The sequence below is a fragment of the Euprymna scolopes genome, chromosome 40, assembly GCF_053919585.1.
Source record: "Euprymna scolopes isolate OS-2025 chromosome 40, ASM5391958v1, whole genome shotgun sequence".
Lineage (NCBI taxonomy): Eukaryota > Metazoa > Mollusca > Cephalopoda > Sepiida > Sepiolidae > Euprymna > Euprymna scolopes.
The window spans coordinates 30,049,453-30,073,625 of NC_136521.1; the positions used below are offsets into that span (position 1 = coordinate 30,049,453).

General features: G+C 34.2%; 2 protein-coding genes and 1 pseudogene across 3 annotated transcripts in view; 1 reads left to right on the top strand and 2 right to left on the bottom strand.

Annotated features, from left to right (window-relative positions):
- The window catches only part of LOC145265649 (uncharacterized), a 122,805-nt gene that overhangs the window by 94,357 nt on the left and 4,275 nt on the right, over nucleotides 1-24,173 (bottom strand). The window contains exons 2-3 of the mRNA XM_080121716.1: nucleotides 11,404-11,434; nucleotides 2,503-2,620 (exon numbers count right to left, since the gene is read on the bottom strand). Coding sequence (XP_079977842.1) covers nucleotides 2,503-2,620; nucleotides 11,404-11,434 — 149 coding nt within the window. The remainder of the gene's footprint in view (nucleotides 1-2,502; nucleotides 2,621-11,403; nucleotides 11,435-24,173) is intronic.
- LOC145265462 (uncharacterized) overlaps nucleotides 1,006-24,173 on the top strand; it is a 407,543-nt gene continuing 384,375 nt past the window's right edge. For both annotated transcript variants that reach the window (XM_080121324.1, XM_080121325.1), the window contains exon 1: nucleotides 1,006-1,383. The gene's annotated coding sequence lies outside the window, so the exon portion shown is untranslated. The remainder of the gene's footprint in view (nucleotides 1,384-24,173) is intronic.
- On the bottom strand, nucleotides 6,564-6,786 carry LOC145265842 (U2 spliceosomal RNA; annotated as a pseudogene).

Sequence of the window (24,173 nt, forward strand, 5' to 3'; positions counted from 1 at the left end):
ATATATATATATATATATATATATATATATATATATATATATATAAAAGTGACCGTGTCTGTGTGTCTGTGTACATTTTCCTTCGCAATAACTCTGTTAATTTTCAGTCTACAGACTCGAAATGTGATATACAGGGTGCTGAGATTTTGGTAAAATCTATGTCATCGGTTTTCGGCCAGAAATTTGGCTGTTAAGGGGGCAAAGTTCAACGGCTTGACCTTTGAGAACTCTACCAACCTCTTCCGAGAATTTTGTGTCTACACACTTGAAATTTTAGATATAGGTACCTTGGACATGGATCATACTTAATAACTCGATTTGAACCCAAAACAATAAATGTTAAGGGGGTCATAATAGGGGTCAAATTTAAAAAAATTGACCCTTTTTTTTTATTTTTATTTATTTTTTTTTTTGCTCAGCATACACCTCCCAAACATCCGGGCAACGCCGGGAACCCATGCTAGTATATCTATAAAAGTGCACGTGTCTGTGTGTCTGTGTGTGTGTCTGTGTACATTTCCCTACGCAATAACTCTGTCAATTTTTAGTCTACAGACTTGTAATTTGATATACAGAGTACTGAGATTTGGGAAAATCGATGTGATCGGTTTTCGGCCAGAAATTTGGCTGTTAAGGGGTCAAAGTTCAACGATTTGACCTTTAAGAACTCTACCAAACTCCTCCGTTAATTTTGGGTCTAAACACTTGAAATTTTAGATATAGGTTCCTTGGACATGGATCTAACTTAATAATTTGATTTGAGCCCAAAACAATAAATGTTAAGGGGGTCATAATAGGGGTCAAAGTTAAAAAAATTAACCGTTTTTTTTTTTTTTTTTTTTTTTTTGCTTAGCATACACCTCCAAACACCCGGGCAACGCCGGGCATCCATGCTAGTATATATATATATATATATATATATATATATATATATATATATATATATATATATATATATATATATATATAATGATTCTATTTAAACAAAAAAATTACATTTACAACAATAAAGTGAGCCCCGGCTGAGTTAATAAGCCCTTACCCACTTTTTTTTTATTTATTTCTTTTAGTCTTGTTGCCTGTGTGAAGTTCCCCCCACCCCCCAGGTTGAGTGTCGTCCACGTGACCGCCAACAGAGCATGTGCCCGTGTTGATCGGAGCAGTCATCATTTTTTTTTTTTTAATCTCTCACCTGTTGAATATCCAGTGGTCAGGGATTCGTTCTTTTCCCAACGCTCACTGGGTAAAAAATTTAAAGAGAAACCAGTACGAATTTCCTATTCTGTTTGTCATTAAGAAATGAGGATTTACCTATCTTTCCTAGGGATATAAAACTTATATAAAAGAAAATTAAAACAAAAATACTTAAAGTTTTAAAAACAGGTAAGTAAACTTTTTTTCTTCTTTCGTTCACCGCTTAAAAACTTAGTTCGCCGTCTCAGCGGCTTGTTACGTCGTGTAACATTTTATGAAGTTGGGAGAATAATAATAATAATAAAGAAAATGCGCACGTACATATATATATATATATATATATATATATATATATATATATATATATATATGAAAGACGAAATGAACTGAAAATATTGACATAAGAAACAGATTATTTCTATCGTAAATTAAGATGTCGTTTCAATTTTTACGTTTTAAATTTGTTCAAAGGAAATACCTATTGGTACTTATTGGTAAAATACGGTGCGTACTGAAATATTAACGGTACTATTAGAAACCCATTCTTAACACGGCTGGGCGTTTTACAACTCTTCTGTACTTTCAGCTAACAATTTAATAAACACAAGATACCGTAATACTTGAATTTAACGTGAAAATCTTATAAATAACACAGTTCGTATTTTGCATATTTAAGTACCGCTTATTTATTCCCACAAAGCCTGTTTCATTTAGAGAAACTCAACCCTAAAAGAGTGGACCCTGAGTAGTTGCAAAAATTTTCGTGATCGAGTTTCGTCGACATTCCTCGGCAGCAATGCTTCAGGCGACCAGTAATACACCGATCCTACCTTCTCAAAAGAGGAATAATATCTGGAAGGATGCCCCACCCGGCCCACCCCCGGGACTGAACAGAACAGAACCATGTCACAATTCTTATTTACTTGTCTTTCCATGAAGGAAGTCGCTTTTTAATATGGGCTGAAATAAAAAATATCAGCTCCCCCCCCAAAAAAAAGCTAACCCTGGATTGTGGCAAAAATAAAAATTGCATTAATTTACCAAAAAGAGAAAAGAAAAAAACGCTCCTCGTTGAAGACGGACTTTGAGGTGTACTAGCAAAACAGATACTACACTTTGGAAAATGTTTATTATATATAAACTTTATAAAAAGCGTCGGTTTAGAATTTTGTGAAAATTATACACCGGCTATAAAGTAAGTGTATTTACCTGTCTCTCCCACTGCCACAAGGTTAGACAAAAGGTCAGTTTATAGTGTAAGTACATCTCTTAAAAATTGGAGGCACTCTTGATGGGTGGAAAACTTACCGGGTCTCATCGGGATTCTCTGGTAGGAACTTCTCAGGTGGCCGTCAATAAACGAATCTCTTTTCACAAATGAGGTAATACCTGAGAGAAAGGTCTCCTGGAACTGAGCGGAATCGCACTAAAAATATTTATTATTAAAAATAAGTTTAGTATTAGCAGAGAGGCCCGACGTTGTTCGGGTGTTCCACCCTCGCATACATTTATTGTCATCGAAATCGGTGAAATTGCTCATTCATCAATCAAAGCGATTGATTGTCTGCTCTAGTGCTCTGGTTCAGGACCCCCCCCCCCCGCGGTGTACCGAAAGGAAATTTCACTGCCCTCCCCGCAGTGACAGTCTGCGAAACATTGTAGTTTACATTGCACTGTAGAGAATCTACTGTTTTTATAAAATTATCTGTAAATAGTGACTTTAAAGTTGAAAATGCAAAAGTCAAGTATCATGGTTTAATTGTGTTCGAAAAAGAAACATTCATTTCGAACGCGCCCATATCTTATATAATCTACTGTTGATTTATATGCTAGGCCTTTCTGCTTGTGCACTCAGTGGTAAAACTTCTCAAAAGCATTTGTGATATTAAGTTGTATAAAAGTGTTAACTTTGGTCGAAGGATTTTTGATATTTATCAGACGCATTCCGATATAATTTTTTTTTAAATCGGCTCAGCCGTTTCCGAGTCCATAGGAAATTCTCTCTCTCTCTCTCTCTCTCTCTCTCTCTCTCTCTCAGAAATATACTTTTCTATAATAGTAGAGAGATGCAAATTTTATTGAGGAAGCCGATTTAGAATTTGTTAAAATAAATAGTTTATTTACTACCCCCAACTCTCCCATTAGCACCGCTATAGCAAAGTTAGACACAAGGTCAATTTATAGTGAGGGATTACAGTACTTCTATATGAAGTGAGTACATTGAATGGTTATAAAATTTGTCGGTATGCACTATTTGCACTCGTGTTACCGCACTGAAATAATATTATTTAGAAATCCATTCTTAACATGAGGATGGTGTTTCGTAACAATTCTGTACTTTCCCCCTAACAATTTAATAAGCAAATATATCGTAAAAATTGATTAACTCGAAAATACTATTTAAAAAAATAGCGCGGTAACATAAATGCATAAGCACTAATTTGTCGTGATCTGACCTCGTCGGTGTTTCTCAGGTAACCGTTAATAAGCCAAACTCACTTCCTGAAGGAGGTAATACCTGGAATTATGACATTAGGAACCGAAGGTACTCAAGTTCTGTCTGTTGGAGTGGGTGTCGTTAAGTTTAAGTTTCATTAGTTTTCTGTCACGGGGAAACGAACTCACCCACTTTAGGTCGAAGTGATTGATTGTGCCGAAGTGCTGACAAAATGAATACTTATGATTCATTACCTTTTCTTGCACAAAGTTTCAAAGTTTCGATATTACTGTAGATACTTACCCAGCGTTGCCCGCGTGGAGATAAATTAGCGATATTGATTTTTTTTGCTCACACGACCTCATATTCCGAGTTCGTAGCCGTGAACCGCCATCAGTGGAGTCGAGTGGACTGTTTCCTTGGGTTTGTATTACTGTACAGTACACATAGATTGTCAAAAAAGTTGTCAAAAAATAAATATATAACAAATAAATGTTATCAAAGGCAAGATAAATTACTTTTCTACCAAACTGGATATGATTTTCGTGTTTTTATTCAATTTAACATGGGGCTTTTTCTTGTCTTCATTATTAACTAAAATGGTGACCCCGATGTGATCCATTTTAGTTAATAATGAAGACAAGAAAAAGCCTCATTTTAACATTTAATAAACAACTTTATTTGTCATCTTTGTTAGTAGCATGTACACGAGAGAAACAGGTTAGTAGGTGGAAGTGTTCTTGTATTAAGATAGATTTAATACATTGCCGGCTTGTTGAGAAGAGAACAGCTCAGTCCATACATGCCTGCAGCCAGCAGTTATTGGGACGAAGGAGGCTAGTTACAAGAGAAAGAAAGAGCAAAGTCTTTAATGTATTTACGTGTTGTAGCAGTGTATCGACAAGAGCAGTTCTGTAGCATGATAAAGAAAGTTTGTGTGGATACAGCACGTGGAAATAAGTGGGAGTTAGAAGGGAGCCATGTTGGCTTGTTATACTCACTTTGGCTGTGGGCCGAAGCCCTCCCGGTGATGTGTGCTGTGGGCAGAGCAGAAAGAAAGAGGAGTAAGAGGGAGAGCGTTCTCTGTTTTACCTTTTATACATTTGGTCACATGATTGAGAGCTGGCTTGTGATTGGACAAGCCATAGAGAAAAATGGATTTCAAATCTCGAGCCGCGAGAATTAGCTCCTGCCTATGATTGTAGCAGTCTAAACTTGCTACAATGTCTATTTAGCAGTTTTGCAGAGTGCTGCACTCCAATTTAAATATGTTAAGGTTTTGGATTTTGGAGGCTAACTGGGGTGGGTGGTTAGTTGGGGGGGGGGCAATGATGGACAGTCATTTCTTTTTTTTTTTTTTTTTTTTTTTTTTGCATGGTGCAGAACTGAAATTTACATATGTTAAGGCCTAAAACTGCACAGTTTGTTAATTTTTCACCAGGATTTGACGTCTCCTTGGGACTTTTGTGGCTGAATGGGGTGGGGTTAATGCTGGACTTCGTCATTTTTTTTTTTTATGCCTCGTTCACTGTGCACTTATGAGAGGGACCATGCATGTTTCAATTGTTGTTTTAGGAAAAATTGAATCGGTGTTTATTCAAATTAGCACTCATGATGGCATTAAAGAAAATATAGAAATCTTGGCGCTTCTACACTATTAGGATGTAATTTTGTAGCCGTTAAAAGGAGTTTTCAAATAAAAAAAAACAATGGTTTCTAATTTTTTTGTCAATTCTAATAAATTACAATGTAGCTTTCAAATTATGCAATCAAAATTACCTGAATATTACTGAATTATTAAAAGAACAACTTTAATTGTTATAGCAGGTGAAATATTGCAGCCATCTTGTTTAAATTGAAACTGAAAAATATCTCCCTTTTGAACTCTCTTGTGTCTTACGGTCGCTTTCATCAAATTCTGTTTTTATTTTCTTTTATAAATAATTTTCTACCTTATCGATTTTCGTAATTTTTGGATATAATCATCTTAAAAATATGTGGAATACGTAGATACCATTGTTTTTATGTGAAATTCAGTATTACGATTTCCGAAATTTCGTCCTAATAATGTAGAAGCGCCGAAATCTCTGATGTGCATGGGATGGGACAAAGATGAAAACTTCCAAAAATCACGTAATTTAATCAAGTAGTTTTATTTTTATTCAAGAAAATCACAGGCGGAGCTGAACAAGAATCACCCTCCCCTAAGAACAGCTTTCGGAATAAACACCCCCAACCTCTCCATATGGCTTTTGGTTTTTTGCAATTTTTTTTTTTTTTTTTTTTTTTTCAGTGGATTATTATTGATTGGACACTGGAGAGTGATTCTCATTCAACGAATCAGTTGACAAAGGCAGACAACTCAAATACAGGTGGAAACTCAAAACAATCACTGATTACCTCCCCTTATGTTTTTTTAGTAAAACATGGTCAAGTAACACGACTTTCTTCAAGCAAAGTCCCTCGACGGTTACTAACGCCCCTATTCCGAATTTGTGTTAGTCGGACGTCATCGATGGTTTGTTTCTAAAAGATATAAATGATTGCGGTTAAGTCCAAAAATTCAGTATTCAAAGTTAAGACACCGGAAGTGAACTCTGTTTACCTAAATATGGAACGGAAGCCACTAAGCATGAAACGAAATAGGAAACCATATGGAACCACTTCTTGTTTTACTATAAAAAAAAAGAATAGAGAACATTTTTTTTACATTTCTATAAATACATTTTTTTAATATTTAAAATATATTCGTATGGAAATATTTTATTTTAAAAAAAGTAATTTAAACTTTCATAGTTTACATTTATTTTATTTAAAATATATTCATAAGTTTTTTGTGATAACACAAGAAGTGTTAATAAAATAAACTTTAATAGATTATTTATGACAAAATTCTGTGATAAAACTTATGAAAGACGTAAATATATTATTTTCAAAGACACCATTTATAGAAATGTACCTATTTACAATGCCTCCCCACGGGACAGAGTTAGACACCAGGGTCGTTTTTTAACGTGGAGAAAAGGTACAAAAATATAAATTGTCTCAGTCGTGAAGGATTTCTCCTCCACTGAAAGAGAACGAGAAATGGAAGTGTCGCATCTGAAGAACAGATACTACACTTTGATCTTGGCCAAAAGGCCAAAGAAATGTAAACAATAGATATTCTCATTAGTTTGTTTTTTCGTGATAACACAATTGTTAAAACAAAAACAAATTTATACAAATGTAAAAAATGAAAATTTATTTGTTTTTTTTAATTGTTTCATGATAGCACAATTAAAATGTTAATGAAAGGCAAGTTTTGTGTTTGTGTAAAACCGTTTAGTCTCTCTCTCTCTCTCTCTCTCTCTCTCTCTCTCTCTCTCTCTCCCCCCTTTTAGGTTAATGAAAGAAATTGAAGCGGAGAAAGGCATAATATGCAGAAGCTATACTGTCAAGGTGGGGCGTTAATGAGTTTTACTCGTTGCCAGTCTATTTCATGAGCAAACGAGTGTACTCTGGGTTCTCTTGGGCACCCTTTCTGTCGATGCTTGAAGGTGGAGAGCAAAAGCATAGTCAGAACGAAAGCATTAAAAAGAAAAGATTCATTTTTCTTTTCCTTTTTTTTTTGGTGTGGGTGTGGGAGATGGGGTCCGCAGAATAACCTTATTAGGTACGCCCAAAAATGGAAGAAAAACGAAGTGGTTGTTTTTTAAAAATGAATTAAAATCTATTGTTCTTGAGCAATTTTTTTCTTTTCCAGAAAGATAAAAGCCCGAATTTTATCATATGAAAATCAGAATAATATAAAACATTTGGTATTTTTAATAGAATTTAAAATTTTCCAAAAAATAGCATTTTTGTCTCAATGTTGAATTTTTTTTAAAAGGTTTTTGAACCAATTAATTTTGTGTGTCTAAATAAGATTTATGATTTTGTTACAAGAATATGCAAAAATATAACATAAGTACCTGAATTTGAAATAATTCTATCTTTTATGTCACTGTATAAATTTCGTGTGGGGACATTAAAAAAAAAAAAAAATTAATGATAGTTTTGGTAGCCTTTACAAGATAAACTAAGTTCATTTAGTCCTGTAAATTTTCATCATAAGCGATATATGTGTGTATTTGTTGCCTACATAATCCCTGAAGTTAAGCAACTATGAGGCCGGCCAGTACCCGATAGGTGACCATTTTGGAATGCTAAGTGCCGTATGTGTTGGAGAGCCAAGTACGTCCAAGGATGGAATACTGCTGTCATATCTGGGCAGGAGCTGCTAAAAACAGCCTATCCTGCCTTGACAGAGTACAAAATAGACTTCGTGGCTTAGTGGGGGATGCCCTTTTCTCTACCTTGCAACCTCTCTCCCACAGAAGAGATGTTGCGAGCCTATCCTTGTTTTATCGTTATTTCCATGGCAGGTGCTCGTCTGAACTCCAATCTCTGGTCCCCCCTCGCCAATCTTTCACAAAAAACACCTGTCTAGCTGAATCCACTGTGAAAAATTTCCCCCACTCTTTATCTGTGCCTAAATCAAAACGTGGATTTCATGAACAAAGCTTCTTTCTTAGAACTGCATGCCTGTGGAACTCTGTTCCGTCTGCCTGCTTCCCACCTGACTACAACTTGGATGTGTTCAATTCCAACGTTAACAAATTCCTAATGAACCGCCCCCTTAAGTAAACACTTCATCAAATCTCCACACTAACGTAATGTACTTGCAATAACCCTGAGTGGCTTCTGGGCCTTGATAAGTGGTGACCACTGTGTAAAGAAAAAAAAAAAGACAACTACTGCATCTAGTATCACGCTTGATTGTCTTGACCCTGTGTTGCCATCAGGACCAAGTGTTTCTGGGTGAGTGTGGTAGATGCAATTCCCCCACACTTTAAACTAAGTCAAGCGCAATCCCAGCACAAAGGAAAAGGGGAGGTAACAACTGTTTGTAAAAACAAACAATTGTGTGTATGGTCTTCCATAGGTGAAGCAATATAACATAACAAATTGCCAAAACAAATTATCGTATTTTTAGCAAAATGCACAGTTATTTTTTCTTTTCTTTTTTGGTATTGATTCTTCAAAGCATTTTCTATTTAATGGTATGAGTAATGCTGGGCTCACTAAAAGAAAATTATTTAGTTTTCACATATTTAAAAGTAATGTATTTTGTAAAAATAATGAAAACAATTTTTTTTGTTTTTTTGCTAACCTAAAAAATTAACATATTCAAAAGATGAAAAATTAAACACATCCAAAATTTGGATTTTCAACCTTCAAATCTGATACGTGCACAGTTGTTCTGTTTTTTTTTTTTGTTTTTTTTATCTACAATCCTCACCCTCCTCACAATACAATATATTTTGTTCAGTTTCGGCTAATTATTTTAAGCATATTTGCAACCACAAATAAAGAAGGGTGCGTTTTGTAGGCAAAAAAGCTATTATATAAAAGGCAAAACGTGTGTGTGTTTGTGTGTCTCAAATCTTTCGACAGAGATGACAGATTTTCACAAGATCATATTGTTTTAAAGCTCAACCCTTCGGACAACAAATATCGAAAAATTGGCCCAAAATATTAATTCCTTCACCCTAAACTGGGCAGGAGGGGTCGGGTCTCCATTTTTGCAAATCATCGTATCGGTTGGATTGACCTTGCTTAATTTCAACGTTCCGAACTTCCAATCGAACAATGGAGACATTAGCAAAGATGTCACTTTTTTTTTCCTCCTTTGCATTATGTGTTCGAACCTGCCTGCTTACTACCACTTTTTTTTGTTTAACACCTCTCTCTCGACCCTTGGGTTCCTTACTCAACCCAGGCAATGCCGGAGAACCCTGTAACTATACCACTTTTAAATAAAAAAAACAAAACTTTTTGACCCCCCCCCCCGGTTCCTTATTACGCCACCTCAACACACCCGGGCAATGCCGGGTATCCCTGCTAGTATATATATATATATATATATATATATATATATATATATATATCGATTATAAAAAAAAATGTACGCCATTATAAAGTTCATTATTCACTTAATCAGTGAAAATTTCGTATAATTACTTGATTTTTTTTTTTTTTCTTTTTTTTTTTTTTTTTTTTTGTAGCTTTTAAAGAGTCTTCATCAAAAAATATTTACTCTCTTCTTTCGTTTTGGCCGTGCCTAAACTTTATTCTTTCAAAAACTTACGGAATCATTTACGGAGAACAGTTACATGTAAAAACGCAAGGTTTATGTGTAAAAAGTAAAAAATTGTCGTCTGCTGAAAAATTTGTATCAGTTGTCTTCTCTGAATGTCAGAACTGCTTATGTCACCACTGCCAATCTGTGTGTGTCTATTCGAATCAATGACATTAAACATTGTTTCCACACGTTTGTGAAAGAAAAAAAAAAATACCCCCTCACATACACATTTCCTATTACTTTCCTGTCTGTCTGAAAAATTGTTTCTCTACTCAAATCCAGCTAAAATTGCAGATTGTAGTTTTGAACACAAATTTATTAGGTGTCCATGAGAAAATTTTTTTTAGGTGGGCGGTTCCCAGGCTGGATCATATTGTATGGAATGTTTACCATTTAGTAAGGAAAGAGACAGGTTTTACTACTTACAAAACCTTGCAGTCAAGTTTGTGGAGGCAAATGGAAGAATGACAAAATTTATTCATACGAAATAATTTATTTCTGAATTTTTGAGATGAATAATAATATTTGATAAGATTTGAATGACTGTTCTCATCTTAGATGTCATTCTCACAACGTTTCAGTCGATGTAACCTCTGACTTAGATGTATCTTGACCATGGCCCTTATTGGTGAATGGTGGAAAGAATGCTTTTTTTTTCTCTTTTCCATAGTCGATAGATTCAAAATGTCTGTGTTTATAAATTAGAAAGAACATGAAGTTGTTTTCAATTTCGTATTAATTCATGCCCGTACCAATTTGATATAATGTTTATAAATTTTTGAAATGTGAACTGATAATATTTATCATTTAGATTGTTCAGACTTCTGTTCTCATTTTGAGTGTTAATCTCAACATTTTGGCTGATGTAACCTCCATATTCTAATTTAATTCTAATGACTATAGTTTGTTGAAAAAAAATTCTTTCCACTGTTCACCAATAAAAGCTATTGTCATGATATATCTGAAGAAGGTTTGATGTTACATCGGCCGAAACGTTGTGAGAATTACACCCAATGTGAGAACAGTAATCTGAACAATTCAAATAATATAAAATAATTTTCATTGTCAACTGAAGATGATGAAAGATAAGGAGTTTCTAGAATATGAATGTTCCTAAGAACGTTCCGCTGAAAAGAATTGTTTGGTCTGTTTTAAATATGATGAACAGAAGATTTTTATGTAGCCTCGTTTTCATGTACAATATCAAATAATAAAGCACTTACATAACTTTTGAAACATTAGAACTCCTGAAATCCATGAGTATCTCACTAGACGTTGAAGGCAAATTGATTGTTTTTTTAACTAGATTAAGGAATGTTTTTTCTTTTTTTTTTTTTCTTTTTTTTTCTTTTTTTTTTTGTGAATATGTAAGAAGTTCAAAAAAACTTCAAAAGCTATGGAGATTAGGTACAAAATTTGAAACAAATTGTTTTTTTTTCTTCTATTTCTTACCTTAATCGTAACTCTAAACAAACCCTAACCAAAGTTTTAAGTTTAGCTCAAGTCAGTTTAGTTTGGTTCAAATTCTGGAGACGCACCAAAGATTAATATGGTTTCTTCATATACTCTTAAAAAATGCGCCCTGTTGAGGAGTTTGAACGCTTACTGGACACCATTCTTGAGTGTCTTCCGTCTCTCTGAAAAGGAGACAGTCTGACCAAATATTTAAAGCTAAAATAAGATCCTCTCGACATGGTTATACACTATTGAATACAAGGACTGATTGACGTTCTCCTAGTGATGTTAACTTGATTAACAGCACTTAGTTTGATACTCTTCCAGATCATATGAATTCTTGTCCTGGAATTTGGCAAACCAAAAACAGCCCACAAAAAAGATAAACTGTAACAGTTAATTGGAGAAAGGAAAAGAAAATACTGATGTATATCATACAGAAATTAATTGTTACTTCATTTAAAAAAGTCTTATACTCATAATTGAAACTATGACCACCTTTACAAAGAGATAATACTTCAGATATAAATAAAAAACATTTTTTTAAAAAACATCTCTCCATTTGAAATGTTACTCAAAGCACAGAAATTGAAATGAAAAAATGAAATTAGTGTCTTCAGATTTTTACATGCTAGGGTTTTGTAGAATGCATTCGTTTAAAAGAATTTTCATAGAGAAAAATATTTGGTGCTTCTTGAAATAGCATTTTCAAATAAATGTTAAGTAAAATTCTAATTTTTGGAAATAATTGTTACAGGGAGAAAAATAGTAGCCAAATTTTATGGAAAATAATTCAATAGTTTTTTTTTTCATTTACAAAATTCAATCTTTATCTATCAAATCAGAAGATGACTTCAGAACCGCCCTTTTTTAATATCAGAGGAAGCAATCGATTTTGTTGCAAATGGTGAATTGCTATTTAACAGAATGGATGAGTCTACAGAAATTCAATAAATTGAATATTTAAGGAGAGGGTCCTTTTGATTTGTGATAGCTACCAGAAATAAAATGAAAAAGAAAAGGATATATCTACTGGATTTGCAGTTAATTTTATTGTAAAATGATTATTAAATTCCCTTTCTGGCCAATTTTCCTATAATTTCATTCTGAACTGTTTTATTTGTACAATTTATATATATATATATTGATTTATTCTAAATCAAAATTGCGTTTATTTTTGCTTTTTCAAATTGAATATGAATAACATTTATTTTTATTTATTTTTTTACTTATGTTCACCTCTAACAAGGCATATCACCACTTGGGTGTAAGGGACTACTATTTGGGACCATGCTTAGGAAAGATTAACAAGATGTTAGTTTTGTTACATTTAAACTTCTGTGTATCAGTACAGCCAGGGAAGCAGGTAGCAGGAAGGGAATTCCAAAGTCTAGCTGTTCAAGGGAAGAAACTATTAGAATAGAAAGCTTTCTGGCATTTAGAGACTTCAACAGTGAAAGGGTGAGATTTTGTTGCTAAGCAGGTTTGTTTGAGATATATAAGTTGAGGGGGCACAAGTGCAACAAGTTCATCAGAGTACATTCCATTAAAATATTTGTAAAACTGGCACCGTTATGCAACATTGGGACAGGGTCGGAGCTTAGTGGACAAGGTGGGGCCTATTAGATTGGAAACTCTTTTTTGGGCCCTATCCAAAAGAGAGGCTAGTGGTAGATGTACCACCCCAGATGTGGTACCAATGCCAATGGGTCTTGAGCATGACCTTTAAGACATCCAGTGATGAGACCCCATTTCTTACCATTGCTCTTAGGTTCACTTTCATCCAGAATGGTAATACCTGTTAGGGTATCTGGTGCTACCAGATCATGCTGTCTGAACTTACTCGCTTCCTGACGCAAAATACACCAAACATTGGTGCTATTGGTTTTTTCCCCCTTTCCTATTGCAAAACTCAATCATGTTATGCAAAATCAAAAACAAACACATTTCTACAAAACAAGCAAACTAAACACTGTGAATAAATATTTAATGATATAAAGAACTTGAAACAACTTTTTCCAAAATTAGTGGATAAAGCATGAAATTATCTAAAGAGTTAGTATGCCTAAAACAAAACAAGCAAACCAAATCCAACAGAATTTAGACTATTTCTGAAATTTTTTCTGTTGACTGCAGTATATTTCTGGTCATGTGAGAAGAGGCGAGTTTATTGTTACTTGTCTGAGGCGTCCCTACTCAGAAATGTAGATGAGGTTTCTCAAACATTTTCTGCAGGCCAGAGTGCTCTCCATCTAGGGTGCTGGTTTTTCAATCCCACTTTCCAATCCTTGTCACATCACTTACCGTGGGGGGGGGGGAAATGAGATAAATATGCATAATCAGATAACCTTTATGACTGTAAAGGAGAAAGACAATATCAAATCAAGGAATGATAAAGTTTATCCATACAAATTTTTTGTTGACAACTCAGAACAAGAGTTTAGAGAATAGGAATGTTTAAAAAATCCGAAGAACGTTCTGGTGAAAGAAAAGTTATTTTGTTTTTGTTGTGGTCTTGCAGGCCGGTAATAATCCAGACGAACATGGTGGTGTAATTAACAAATGTGTATTAACAAAAATATGCTTCATAATTCTGGGATCCATAACTACCACAAATGGTGTTATATACTTTTTCCACTGTAGAAAGATGTGACACAAGGTTGGAATGTAGGGAGAGTCAAGCCAGCACCCTTAAGAGAGGAGCATTTTAGCCTTTTAAAAATGATCTGGGTATCTGACGGTATTCCCTGATTGAATGCCTCGGACAGTAAGCAATAAAATAAATCCATCCTAAGAGAAGATAGGGGGCAGGCCTGGGAGGCTGGACCTCTTAGGACTATCCAAGACAAATATCTCAACTCTACAGCTAATGTTACCAAAATGGCCCAGTTTTTGCTAGACTGATTGTCAAGATTGGAACCTGTACTGGCATGTCTGCGATTTCAACCTGATGCCAAATAAATTGTGCAAATCGCAGTATTTAATTCCTTCCCATCACGAGAAAATGTGACACCAAGTCCAAAGGTTGGGAGATTCAAGCCAGTACTATTAAAGGAGCAGCATTCTGGCTCTTTAAGAATTGTCCTGTCGATATACCTCGCTCAGGGCGCCTTAGGCAGTGAGCAATAAACTTACTCCACCTGAAAGGAAGGGCCTGGAAGGGTGGACCTCCTGGGTTTTGAGGAAGGAGCACATAACTATGTGTGTGCGATTTGAACCCAACACGAAATGAATAATGCGAATGGCTGTCACAATGTTTAAATGTAACTGTGTTTATTTTCTCTGGCAAAGTCCATTTATTCCTGAAATAGTTAGATCGGCTTAGCCCATAAGTTTTAAATATGAAGAACAGGAGGTTATAAAAAATAAAGAATCCTGCTTTTTGAAATTTATTTAAAATTGTGCAGTTTTAATTGATGGGATGACAGAATTTGAATAGGTAAAACTGAAATTTTTTACTTTAGCGACAGATTTATCATAAATCACAATCTTTGTTGATCAGACAATCTTTTTTTTATGTGTGAAAGGGGATAGCATACGTATGAACAGAAAATGCTTATCAGTTTTTTGTTTTTTAATGGAAATCGCTCCAGACAAGGCATGTAGCCGCTTTATATAAGGAGCTAAAAATGGTACTTCAAAATGAAAAAAATTAAAAATTACCCAATAAGTATATGAATAAACTGAATCAAAGCCTCCTATCCATCTCGAGAGATGATGGATACTCCCAGTAAGGGTAGTTGTGCATGTAATTCTGAGGCAAGAGTTGTGTAATCCCAATCACGTCTTTTCTGAATCGGAACTGCTTGAGTTCAGTGGTAAGAAGTCCAAGACAACTGGCAACAATGCCAAGATAAGCAAAGAGCACATACAGCACCTGGAATTCCTAAGTGGTCACCCATTTTAATACGGACCAGGCTCAACATTGCTTAACTTCGGTGATCTAACAGGAACCAGTATATCAACGTTATTATGCCATATATATGGATAGATATTGATCAAGAAAATAGCAATTCATCTTCCTTTGTCAGAAACATTGCTCATAGAAATTGAGGACTAAAGGACAAAGATATTATAGATAACTTGAATTAATAGGTCAGAACGTCAGAATTGTTAGTGCAAGCGAAATAAATATATCCAAGTCTTTTCAAAACGTATTCGCTGTCAAACATCATTTCAAAAATGTCATTTAATCACTTCCAAGCTGTTCCCCTTGTGTGGTTCTTCTTAATTTTTTGTGTCTTAGTATGAAAGAAGTTCAATGAAATTTTAAAGCTATGAATAGTGTTTTTAAAGATTCAAAATCAATTTTGTTTCCTGTTATTTCACCACTAATAACCAGATGGGCCTTTGAAACTAGAGGGAAAGGTAATATCAAATGAATAAATGACAAAATCGATCCATACAAAAAAAATTTTTTTTTTTTTTTTTGATAACTCAAGGCAACAAACAATGTTTGTTGAAATACAAATGTTATGAGACTCTGAGAACGTTTTTTTTTTTTTTTTTTTTTTAAACAAGTTATTTTGTTTGTAAGGAAAGTACATTGCTCATTTGGGTTAGTGCCTTGTATGTTTCTGTGTAAATGGGATAGGCTTGTAGATGTGTGTTTTAACGTGCCTTTGTTGGTGAGATCGCCATAAAAGAAATGCAGAATTTGATTTTAAACTAAAACATCCCATATAAATATTTAATGCTTTTTGACATAACACTCCCACTAAATAAAATTCTGATTTTAGGAAATGCATATTTATTATGGTAGTTAAACTAAATTTTATGTAAATCAACTTAGTAGTTTCTTTTATTTAAGATATTCAATTTATTGAATTTCTGTTGCCACATTTGCAATGTCATAGGCTCAGCTCGTGAGGCTGAAATATTAGCAGAACGGAATAAAAAAGCTCCAAAGTCCTTTGTTGATTTGAAGAAAATAATTGAATTTCTCAAGAAAATGAAAACAAAAAAAAATAAAATAATGGATTGTTTTTCAGAAAATTTTGTTATCGTTTATTCCTCCCCCCTCACCATAACAAAAATTATAATTTTATTTAGTGCATTTACTATGAAATGTTAAGCACTTAGTATTTTTCTATACAGAAAATAGATTTTCCTTTTCCAAATAATGTATTTTAGTATTATCTATCTAGTATTTAAAAATCTTAAGTTATTAATTTAATTTTTTTCATTAAACTTTTCGTATTTTGAGTATCATTTGAAATGGAGGAATTTTTTTTTTCTTATGTTTATTCGCATCCCTTATGTTATCACTTTGTAAAAGTAATCGTGAAATTTCCGTTATGAGTATAAGACATTTTCTTTAAATGGAGGGAAGTGCAATTTAAATTTAAGTGACCTAAAAAAAAAATTGTTTTTATTTTAATAAAAAATAAAATTATTTTTAATTAGAAATGGCAATGTGTAGATATAGCGGCCTAAAAAGGAAGTGGACGCCGAGTTCTTAGAATGCATTCAACAAATCTTGTAAATGATGTTTATGACAGTGATTTCATTCAGACTGAAGAAATAACAATATTTCAACTTGTCATGAAACCTGTCTGACAATTTTAAAATGTTTCTATGGATTGCCATCAATCCGTTAATAGCCAATTCTTGGAGGTCTAAAAGCTGAAACTTAACATGTGTATTGGACTGTTATTCACAGTTGGTTGGAGATGTAAATATTCAAAAGATGGATTTCATCATTTAATACAAAAAAATAATTTTTTTAGTGAAGTAAACTTTCCTTATAAACAATTATCTTTATAATTCATATATGGAATAAGGATTTTTTTCAGTGTAAGTTTTTGTATAAAACTCGAACTCGGAAGCCAATTTCTTCATTTTTGCCATTATAAATACCAAAAATTTAATTAAGAGAGGATAAATTTTCTGATTGTTTTTGATAGATTTTTTCAGTTGTGGTAGCTAAACGAGTTTATGCTGTTAATGTTTTATTATGAGGAAATGGAGATTGAAGCTCAGTCGAGCATCCTCCATGAAAATAACGTTAGAATAGAGAAAGATTAGCTTCTGTAATCAAGTGACTGTAGAGAATGGATAATTTGATAATAGACTGTGAAATCGATTTTGTGATTTGTTCGTGCAAGAAACTGTACTCTGAATGCCCCCCCCCCCGCTCCAGATGCGGCAACAGTACTTCAATTTAGGGTGTATTTAACTCGTATACCGATAGAGGAGTACTTGTTAACCCATATTCAAACTGTTGTTCTGTAGAAACAGTGTGGAACCATTGTTGGTCATAAAAATCTGGATGACTGCCTACATACGTTGACCTCTTAACGATATTGAATTGTTCTCAGATCAAAGAGAACGCATTTCTTAACATTTTTCTTATTAAACTTCAAAGCATACTTTTAACTTGTTGAACAATTTCGGTATTTTTTTTTTTACCATGTTGGTAATTCGATTTCTACAATGTTTCAACTGATATGAGGCCCTTAGAATTGTACAATATTAATTGCCACTTAAAAAACGTCAAAACGGATATAAAGTTTCACGACTTTGTAAACCTCAAGTATCTCAGGAACTAAGAAAAGATATTCGTTTGGGATTTATTTTAAAACAAGTGTAACGCTGAGACTATTGTATCATGTTATGTTTATTTCATCAATGATGACAGTTGTTGCAATCATGATTGTTGTGAGAACAGTGACAATGAAATGTGTTATTGTTGCTTGTAAACACAGTAATAAAGTTAAACAAAGTTAAAGAAGCAAGACAGTTTTACTGCATTTTTACTTCTTAGTCATTCTGCTCTGATGTTGATGCTAGCATAATCCATGAATGCGCTGAGGTCATCCGGATCATCAGGGTCATCAAGATTCTTCACTGACGTTGTCTGTAACGTCGGGGTTTCTTTCATGTTTTAACAGTTTTTTGTTCATCTAGAACTCCAGAGACAATATACAGGGGGTACAAATGTAAGCAGAGCTACCATATCAGGCAGTTTGTCTTTTTTCAGCAGAAATCGTATTTGACCATGTTGCCAGAAACCTTCTGACCTCCGATCTGCACTCCATATATAGAGAGTTTGAGAAACACAGTGATATACATAACTTGTTTTCCCTGTATATAGCGCTTGATACTGTATGGGGGCCCTCATATGGTGTCTGGCCTTCTTCAGATGAATTCAGTTTTAGTTTTTTTTTTTTTTTTTTTTTTTTTTTAGTTCCTTTGTATTATTTGGATCTTGAGTGTGATTTTCATGTTTCGGTCGATGTAACCTCCGACCTTCTTCAGGTGTATCTTGTCGAACTCGAGAATTTGGACAGAATTTCGAATGGAACCCTTTATTTACTCCACAGGGGTAGCGTGCTCTTGTTCTATCAGCCATAAGTAATTGAATTTTTCGGTCGCCCACACTGAGGAATGAGCCTTCAACCTTCAGGAGAATATCACTTTTTACAGTTGATTTTTTTCAATTACTCTAACCACTGCGCCACAGGTTCTTGCGGACAATTCTAGTACGAATTTGAGGAGCCTTAAATCTGTTTTTATTTCTAGTTGTAAATTTCACTATTTATTACTAATTATTACTATATATTAACGTATCTAAATTCCGTCCAAATTCCCAAGTTTGACAGAAACATTTCCGAGTTCGACAAGATACACCTGAAGAAGGTCGAAGGTTACATCGACCGAAACGTTGTAAAAATCACACTCAAGATGAGAACAGTAGTCCGATGAATCCAAATACGAATAACCAATCCTCATCTAAAAAAATTAGAAACGTAAAAATTCTTTGCGTACGTTTATGTATTCATATATTGTTAACTGTTCCTGTTTAGACGGCGTCTCTCATATATGTTGGCTGCCTGTAAATAAACGTAAATGTTTTTACTGAATTTAATAATTGGTGATCAGCTGTCGAGCATTTGATCTAAAATAAAGGAGATAGAGGCTAGAAAATCGGTATATAAGCAGGTTAGGATACTCTGTCATATTTAGATGGGAAAGTCTATTCCTTGCATTCTGATTGGTTGCTAGTCCATGTGTATATACTTCTTTATAGTTGCTTCCTTTTACTAACATAGTAGAAGGGTATCATGATGAATGAACACATATAACACTATTCTACCTCAGACGAGGAGATAATGCTTGAGAGGATTATGATGAATGAACATATACTATACTACTACTCTCTCTCAAGGAAGAGATCATCTCTGAGAAGGTAGTTTCATGATAACAAAACAGATACTATCCTTTACTAGGAGGAGCTAATGCCTGCAAAAATGTTTTTGTGACAACAGAACATATTCACCCTCCCTACATACACACAAAAGGAGTAATGCCTGGGAGATTCGTATTATGACAACAGAACAGACACTATAATATCACCCTCCTTATTTATCATTGAAAGATAGTAGTTTGAAATATTATAGTAAACTGAATTAAGTATTACAAGATAAATAGAAGTAATAGTATAGTTTCGGCTCCAGAAAGATACCACATCTCCATCTATAATATAAAAGCGAAAATGTGTTTGTGTGTGCATTTTTTTTTTTTTTTTTTTTTTTTTTTTTTTTTTGTATGTCCGCCAAAGGTTTTTGGAAGGGAAGGGGGATTTCGGGAAGGGGGGGGGGATCACTGTTCTGTTTCTTAGAACTTTTTATATACTCCCTAGACTATATATCCGATTTGCGAAACGAAGTCGTCTGTATCTTTTATTTCAGCGACTTTTAGGTTACAAAATTTGTGCTATGATTTCATTTCTCTACTACTATGGCGTGATGTTTGACCTAGAAAACCACACGTTGACGTTCGTTTAATCACCTGCTTTTTTAAACATTTAATTTCAACCATTCCCACTTCCCTGCCCTTGTAGCGTTGTGGTAAATTATCAGGCTATTCACCTCAAGGCTTCGGGTTCAAGCCTACCTCCCTACCAAAACTTTTTTCTTTTACACCGACAGACACCGCCGGGCAATCTTTTCCCCCACTCTCTATCTGTGCCTAAATCTAAACGCAGATTCCATGAACAAAGCTTCTTTCCTGGAACTGTCTGCTTGTGGAATACTGTTCTACTGGCCTACTTCCCTGTTGATTACAACATGGTAGCCTTCAAATCTACCCAATTTACACCATTAACAATTACTACACTACCATCTTAAACTCATTAACCCTTATCCTCGAGTAGCCTTCGGGCCTTGATAAGTGGTAACTTTGTAAAAACAAAAAAATTTGCAGGGAATTTCGAACGAAACCCTTTCTTTAATCCAAGAAGGGTAGCATGCTCTTGTTTCGTCAGCCATGAGCAGGTAGAAGTCTTAAGTAATTCGCAATTGTATTCTTAGTATCGTCTGCATTGAAGATTGAACCTTAAAGCTCCAGAAGAGTGTTATGTAAAATTTTGTTCAAAATTCTATACAGACTCCCAAGTTTGACAGAAAGATTCTGTTCAACAAGATACATGTGAAGAAGGTCGGAGGTTACATCGGGCGAAACATTGTGAGAATAACACGGAAGATGAGAACAGTAGTTTGAATAATCCAAATAATATAAATTATCAATCCTCATCTCATGAGATACACTTGAAGCAGGTGGCAGATTACGGCTGAAACGTTGTGTAATTATTTACTCTCAAGATGAGAACAGTAGTCTGAATAATCCAAATAATCAACTCTCATTTCAAAGATTTAGAAAAAATAATGTCGTCGTAGTAGTAGTACATATAGCTTCATTCAAATAAGTTTTCATATTAAATAGACAACAGCTGGAACCCTTATGCCGGTAGTGTCAATTTGATTCTAATGTTATTTCACGGTGATGCTATCTCCCCCATCTTACTGTATTGACGTAAGATTGTTGATAATTTTTATTGTTTTTATGTTTATTAAATTATCAAAAATAATCGTATTTTGTTTTTGGAATTTTTTTAGATGAGGACTGATAATTTGGATTAATCACATTATCGTTCTCAACTATGATGTTATTTGCACAGCATTTCAGTGGATATAACCTCTGTACAGGTGATATTGCAAATATAATTAAAAATTGGTTAGGACTGGCTGACAGAACAAGAGGATGTAAATAAATGACATAAATAAAGAAGAAATTGGAATGTCTAATAACCTTCTGTCTCGCACAAAATTGAAATAGTATTTTTCTTTTATTAGTATATATTTATTTACACTAATAAGTGTATTTGAATAATTTCATTATTCATTTGCCTGCACGTGGGATAGGACATTTTTTTTTCTTACTTGAAGACATAAAGTACTTTGAATACATATAATTTTTTTTCTTTAATTCTGGTTTTGGCATTAAATAACCTGAAAAGGGTTGATATGCCGTTAAACAGAAACAAACCAATCAACCAAACATATTTTTCTCTTCATCCAGACATTTAAAGAAAGTGTTTTAATGGACACGCTGCTGCCTTGGATGATAACTAGGGATTGTTTATTTACTTCCTATCAGAGAGGTGTGACACAAGGTCTGATCAGGTTTTGAAAATCCAGCACACTAAGAGAAACACACTCTGGCCTTCAAAAAATACCTGAGTAGTCCTGTCGGCATTCATTGTTTCAGGCGATTAGTAAAAAGCTTGAGGAAGATGAACTTACTAGAGCAGAACAGAATCATACCTCCGCCTAACAGCTTTTTAGGAACAAAGTGTAGTATCTGTCTGATGTTACACTTAATCTATTGTCCTCGGTCAGTGAAAGAGCAATCTTTTTAGATTGAGGAAAATTTATTTTTGTTTCTATCCATTTCTATTTTTTGGTGAGCTGAATTTTCCTCACATTAAAAAACGACATTATGTCTAACTTTACTCTCGTGGGGAGGCAAGTAAATAGAAGCAAAGTCACCATTAGACTGATTGTCGAAGACGTATCCTTAATAGGTATGAACAAACCGAGGAAGATGTTCGTTTGTTTTGTTCTCTCAACAAAATCTATGCCATTTCTGAAATGACGTTTTCTAATACTGATCCTGTGTAGTTATAGGAGGTTTATCCTTCCAGGCTTTGCTATCTCTTTTTGAGAAGTGGTTACTTTATTGCTAATCGCCCGAGAAACCTCTATCGGGAAATGCTGACGAGGCTGCCTGTGCTCTTTCTCTGGGATGCTGGCTCTTCAATTCCACTTTCTAACCCTAGTGTTACGTCTTCTCACAGAGAGAGAGCGAGAGAGAGAGAGATACTCATATGCACATTAAATAGACTTTTTTCCTGTTAAAAGTACTTTTCCCCCCCTTTTTTTTCACACCAGTTTCGCTTGTGAACAATAATAATGATGTTTTGTAAATATTTGAAAGGCAATGGAGTTGGGCGTGTTTCAAAATGGGAAACAAAATAATGAAATTATGAGTCAGAGGAAAATTAAATGTTAAAAAACAGAAGACGAAAAAAATCATTAAAAAAAATACGTAGATAAGACATCCAATAAGCAAAATCCAAAACTATTTATTAGCATGAAAAAATGGCGGTTAAAGTTTAACAGGCGAATAAACACTGAGAACTTTATGAAACCAAAAGATTAAGGAAATAAGTTATAAAATAAGTTATTTAATTAGTTATAAAATAAGTAATGTAATTAGTTATAAGATATTTAATTAGTTATAGAAGGGTTAAAAGTCAGTGCTTGTGTAGATTAGCGATATTTTAAACCGATGTATTTCAAGTAAAAACCTGCTAAAGTTGTGTGACCAATTCAGTATGACAAACTGACTTATCTCCCTTGATTGAAATTGGCTTAAATTAAGTGTCCGCCATTTTTAAGCACAAGATGTCTGAATGTAGTTGTGGTTGATTTTTTTTTAAATATATCTAGCACATCTATCGGATCATTTTTGATAACTTTTTAAATTTATACTAATTTCGACATGGCATTTATGTTTTCACCTGAAATGCGTTGGTTTAAGACATCACCAATCTACACAAGTAACTAAAAGTTTTTAAGAGTTTCAAAGAGAAAAAGAAAATCCTTTTGTCTACATAATTATCATATACATCATTATCTCAATCCTGGCAGTGATATAGACAGATTACCAAACTCTTTGTTTATATTTTACATTAAAATCAATATAGTTTCTTTTTTTTTTTTTTTTTAAATCTAAATAAATAGATGTAAGATGTGGGTGTTCCAAGTTCGAATCCAGTTCGTTTTGCAGAAATACTTTCACTTAGGGATATGGGCAACCTTCACGTGGTTCCTCCCGTAAGTACCTGATGCTTTTCTAGAAAAAAATTCTAACTAGAAAGATATTGGGGAAACGAATATCAACCAAAATCATCTAATTTCATTCCAAAGAAATCAATTATGCTAAGCAGCAGAAATAATCAACAAATCTCAACTGCAATGTTGTCTCTCAGCTGTTAAATATTCAAGACAAGCCCGTTCCACAGCAGACATCCTCACTGTAATCTCTGAACGTATATACCATTCACTGGACAAAGCGGGGGAGGGCAGAGCGATAGCACTAGATATATCTAAGGCTTTTGACAGAGTATGGCATGAGGGTCTCCTCAGGAAAATTAAATCATACGGTATCACTGGTAGAATACTTAACATAATTAAATCCTTCTTAGATAAGAGAAAAATCCAAGTAGTCCTTGACGGTCGTACATCTAAACAGTATGATAGAAATGTGGGAGTGCCTCAGGGGTCTATCCTTGGACCTCTATTGTTCCTAATATTTATTAATGACCTCCCCGACAAAACTGCCTCTGAGATGGGTATATATGCTGATGACACTACACTCTATAACAGGCATGACAGGAAAACAAATGAACACATATCTAAAGAAATGGCAAAAACAGTAGAGGTTGACCTCCAATCTGTAGTGGAATGGGGACAAAAATGGATGGTCACATTCAATGCTGCCAAGACTAAACTGGTTTCCTTCAATAACTACAAGAAACCTTCTCTGCCACCTATAGCAATGGCCAGTGACTCC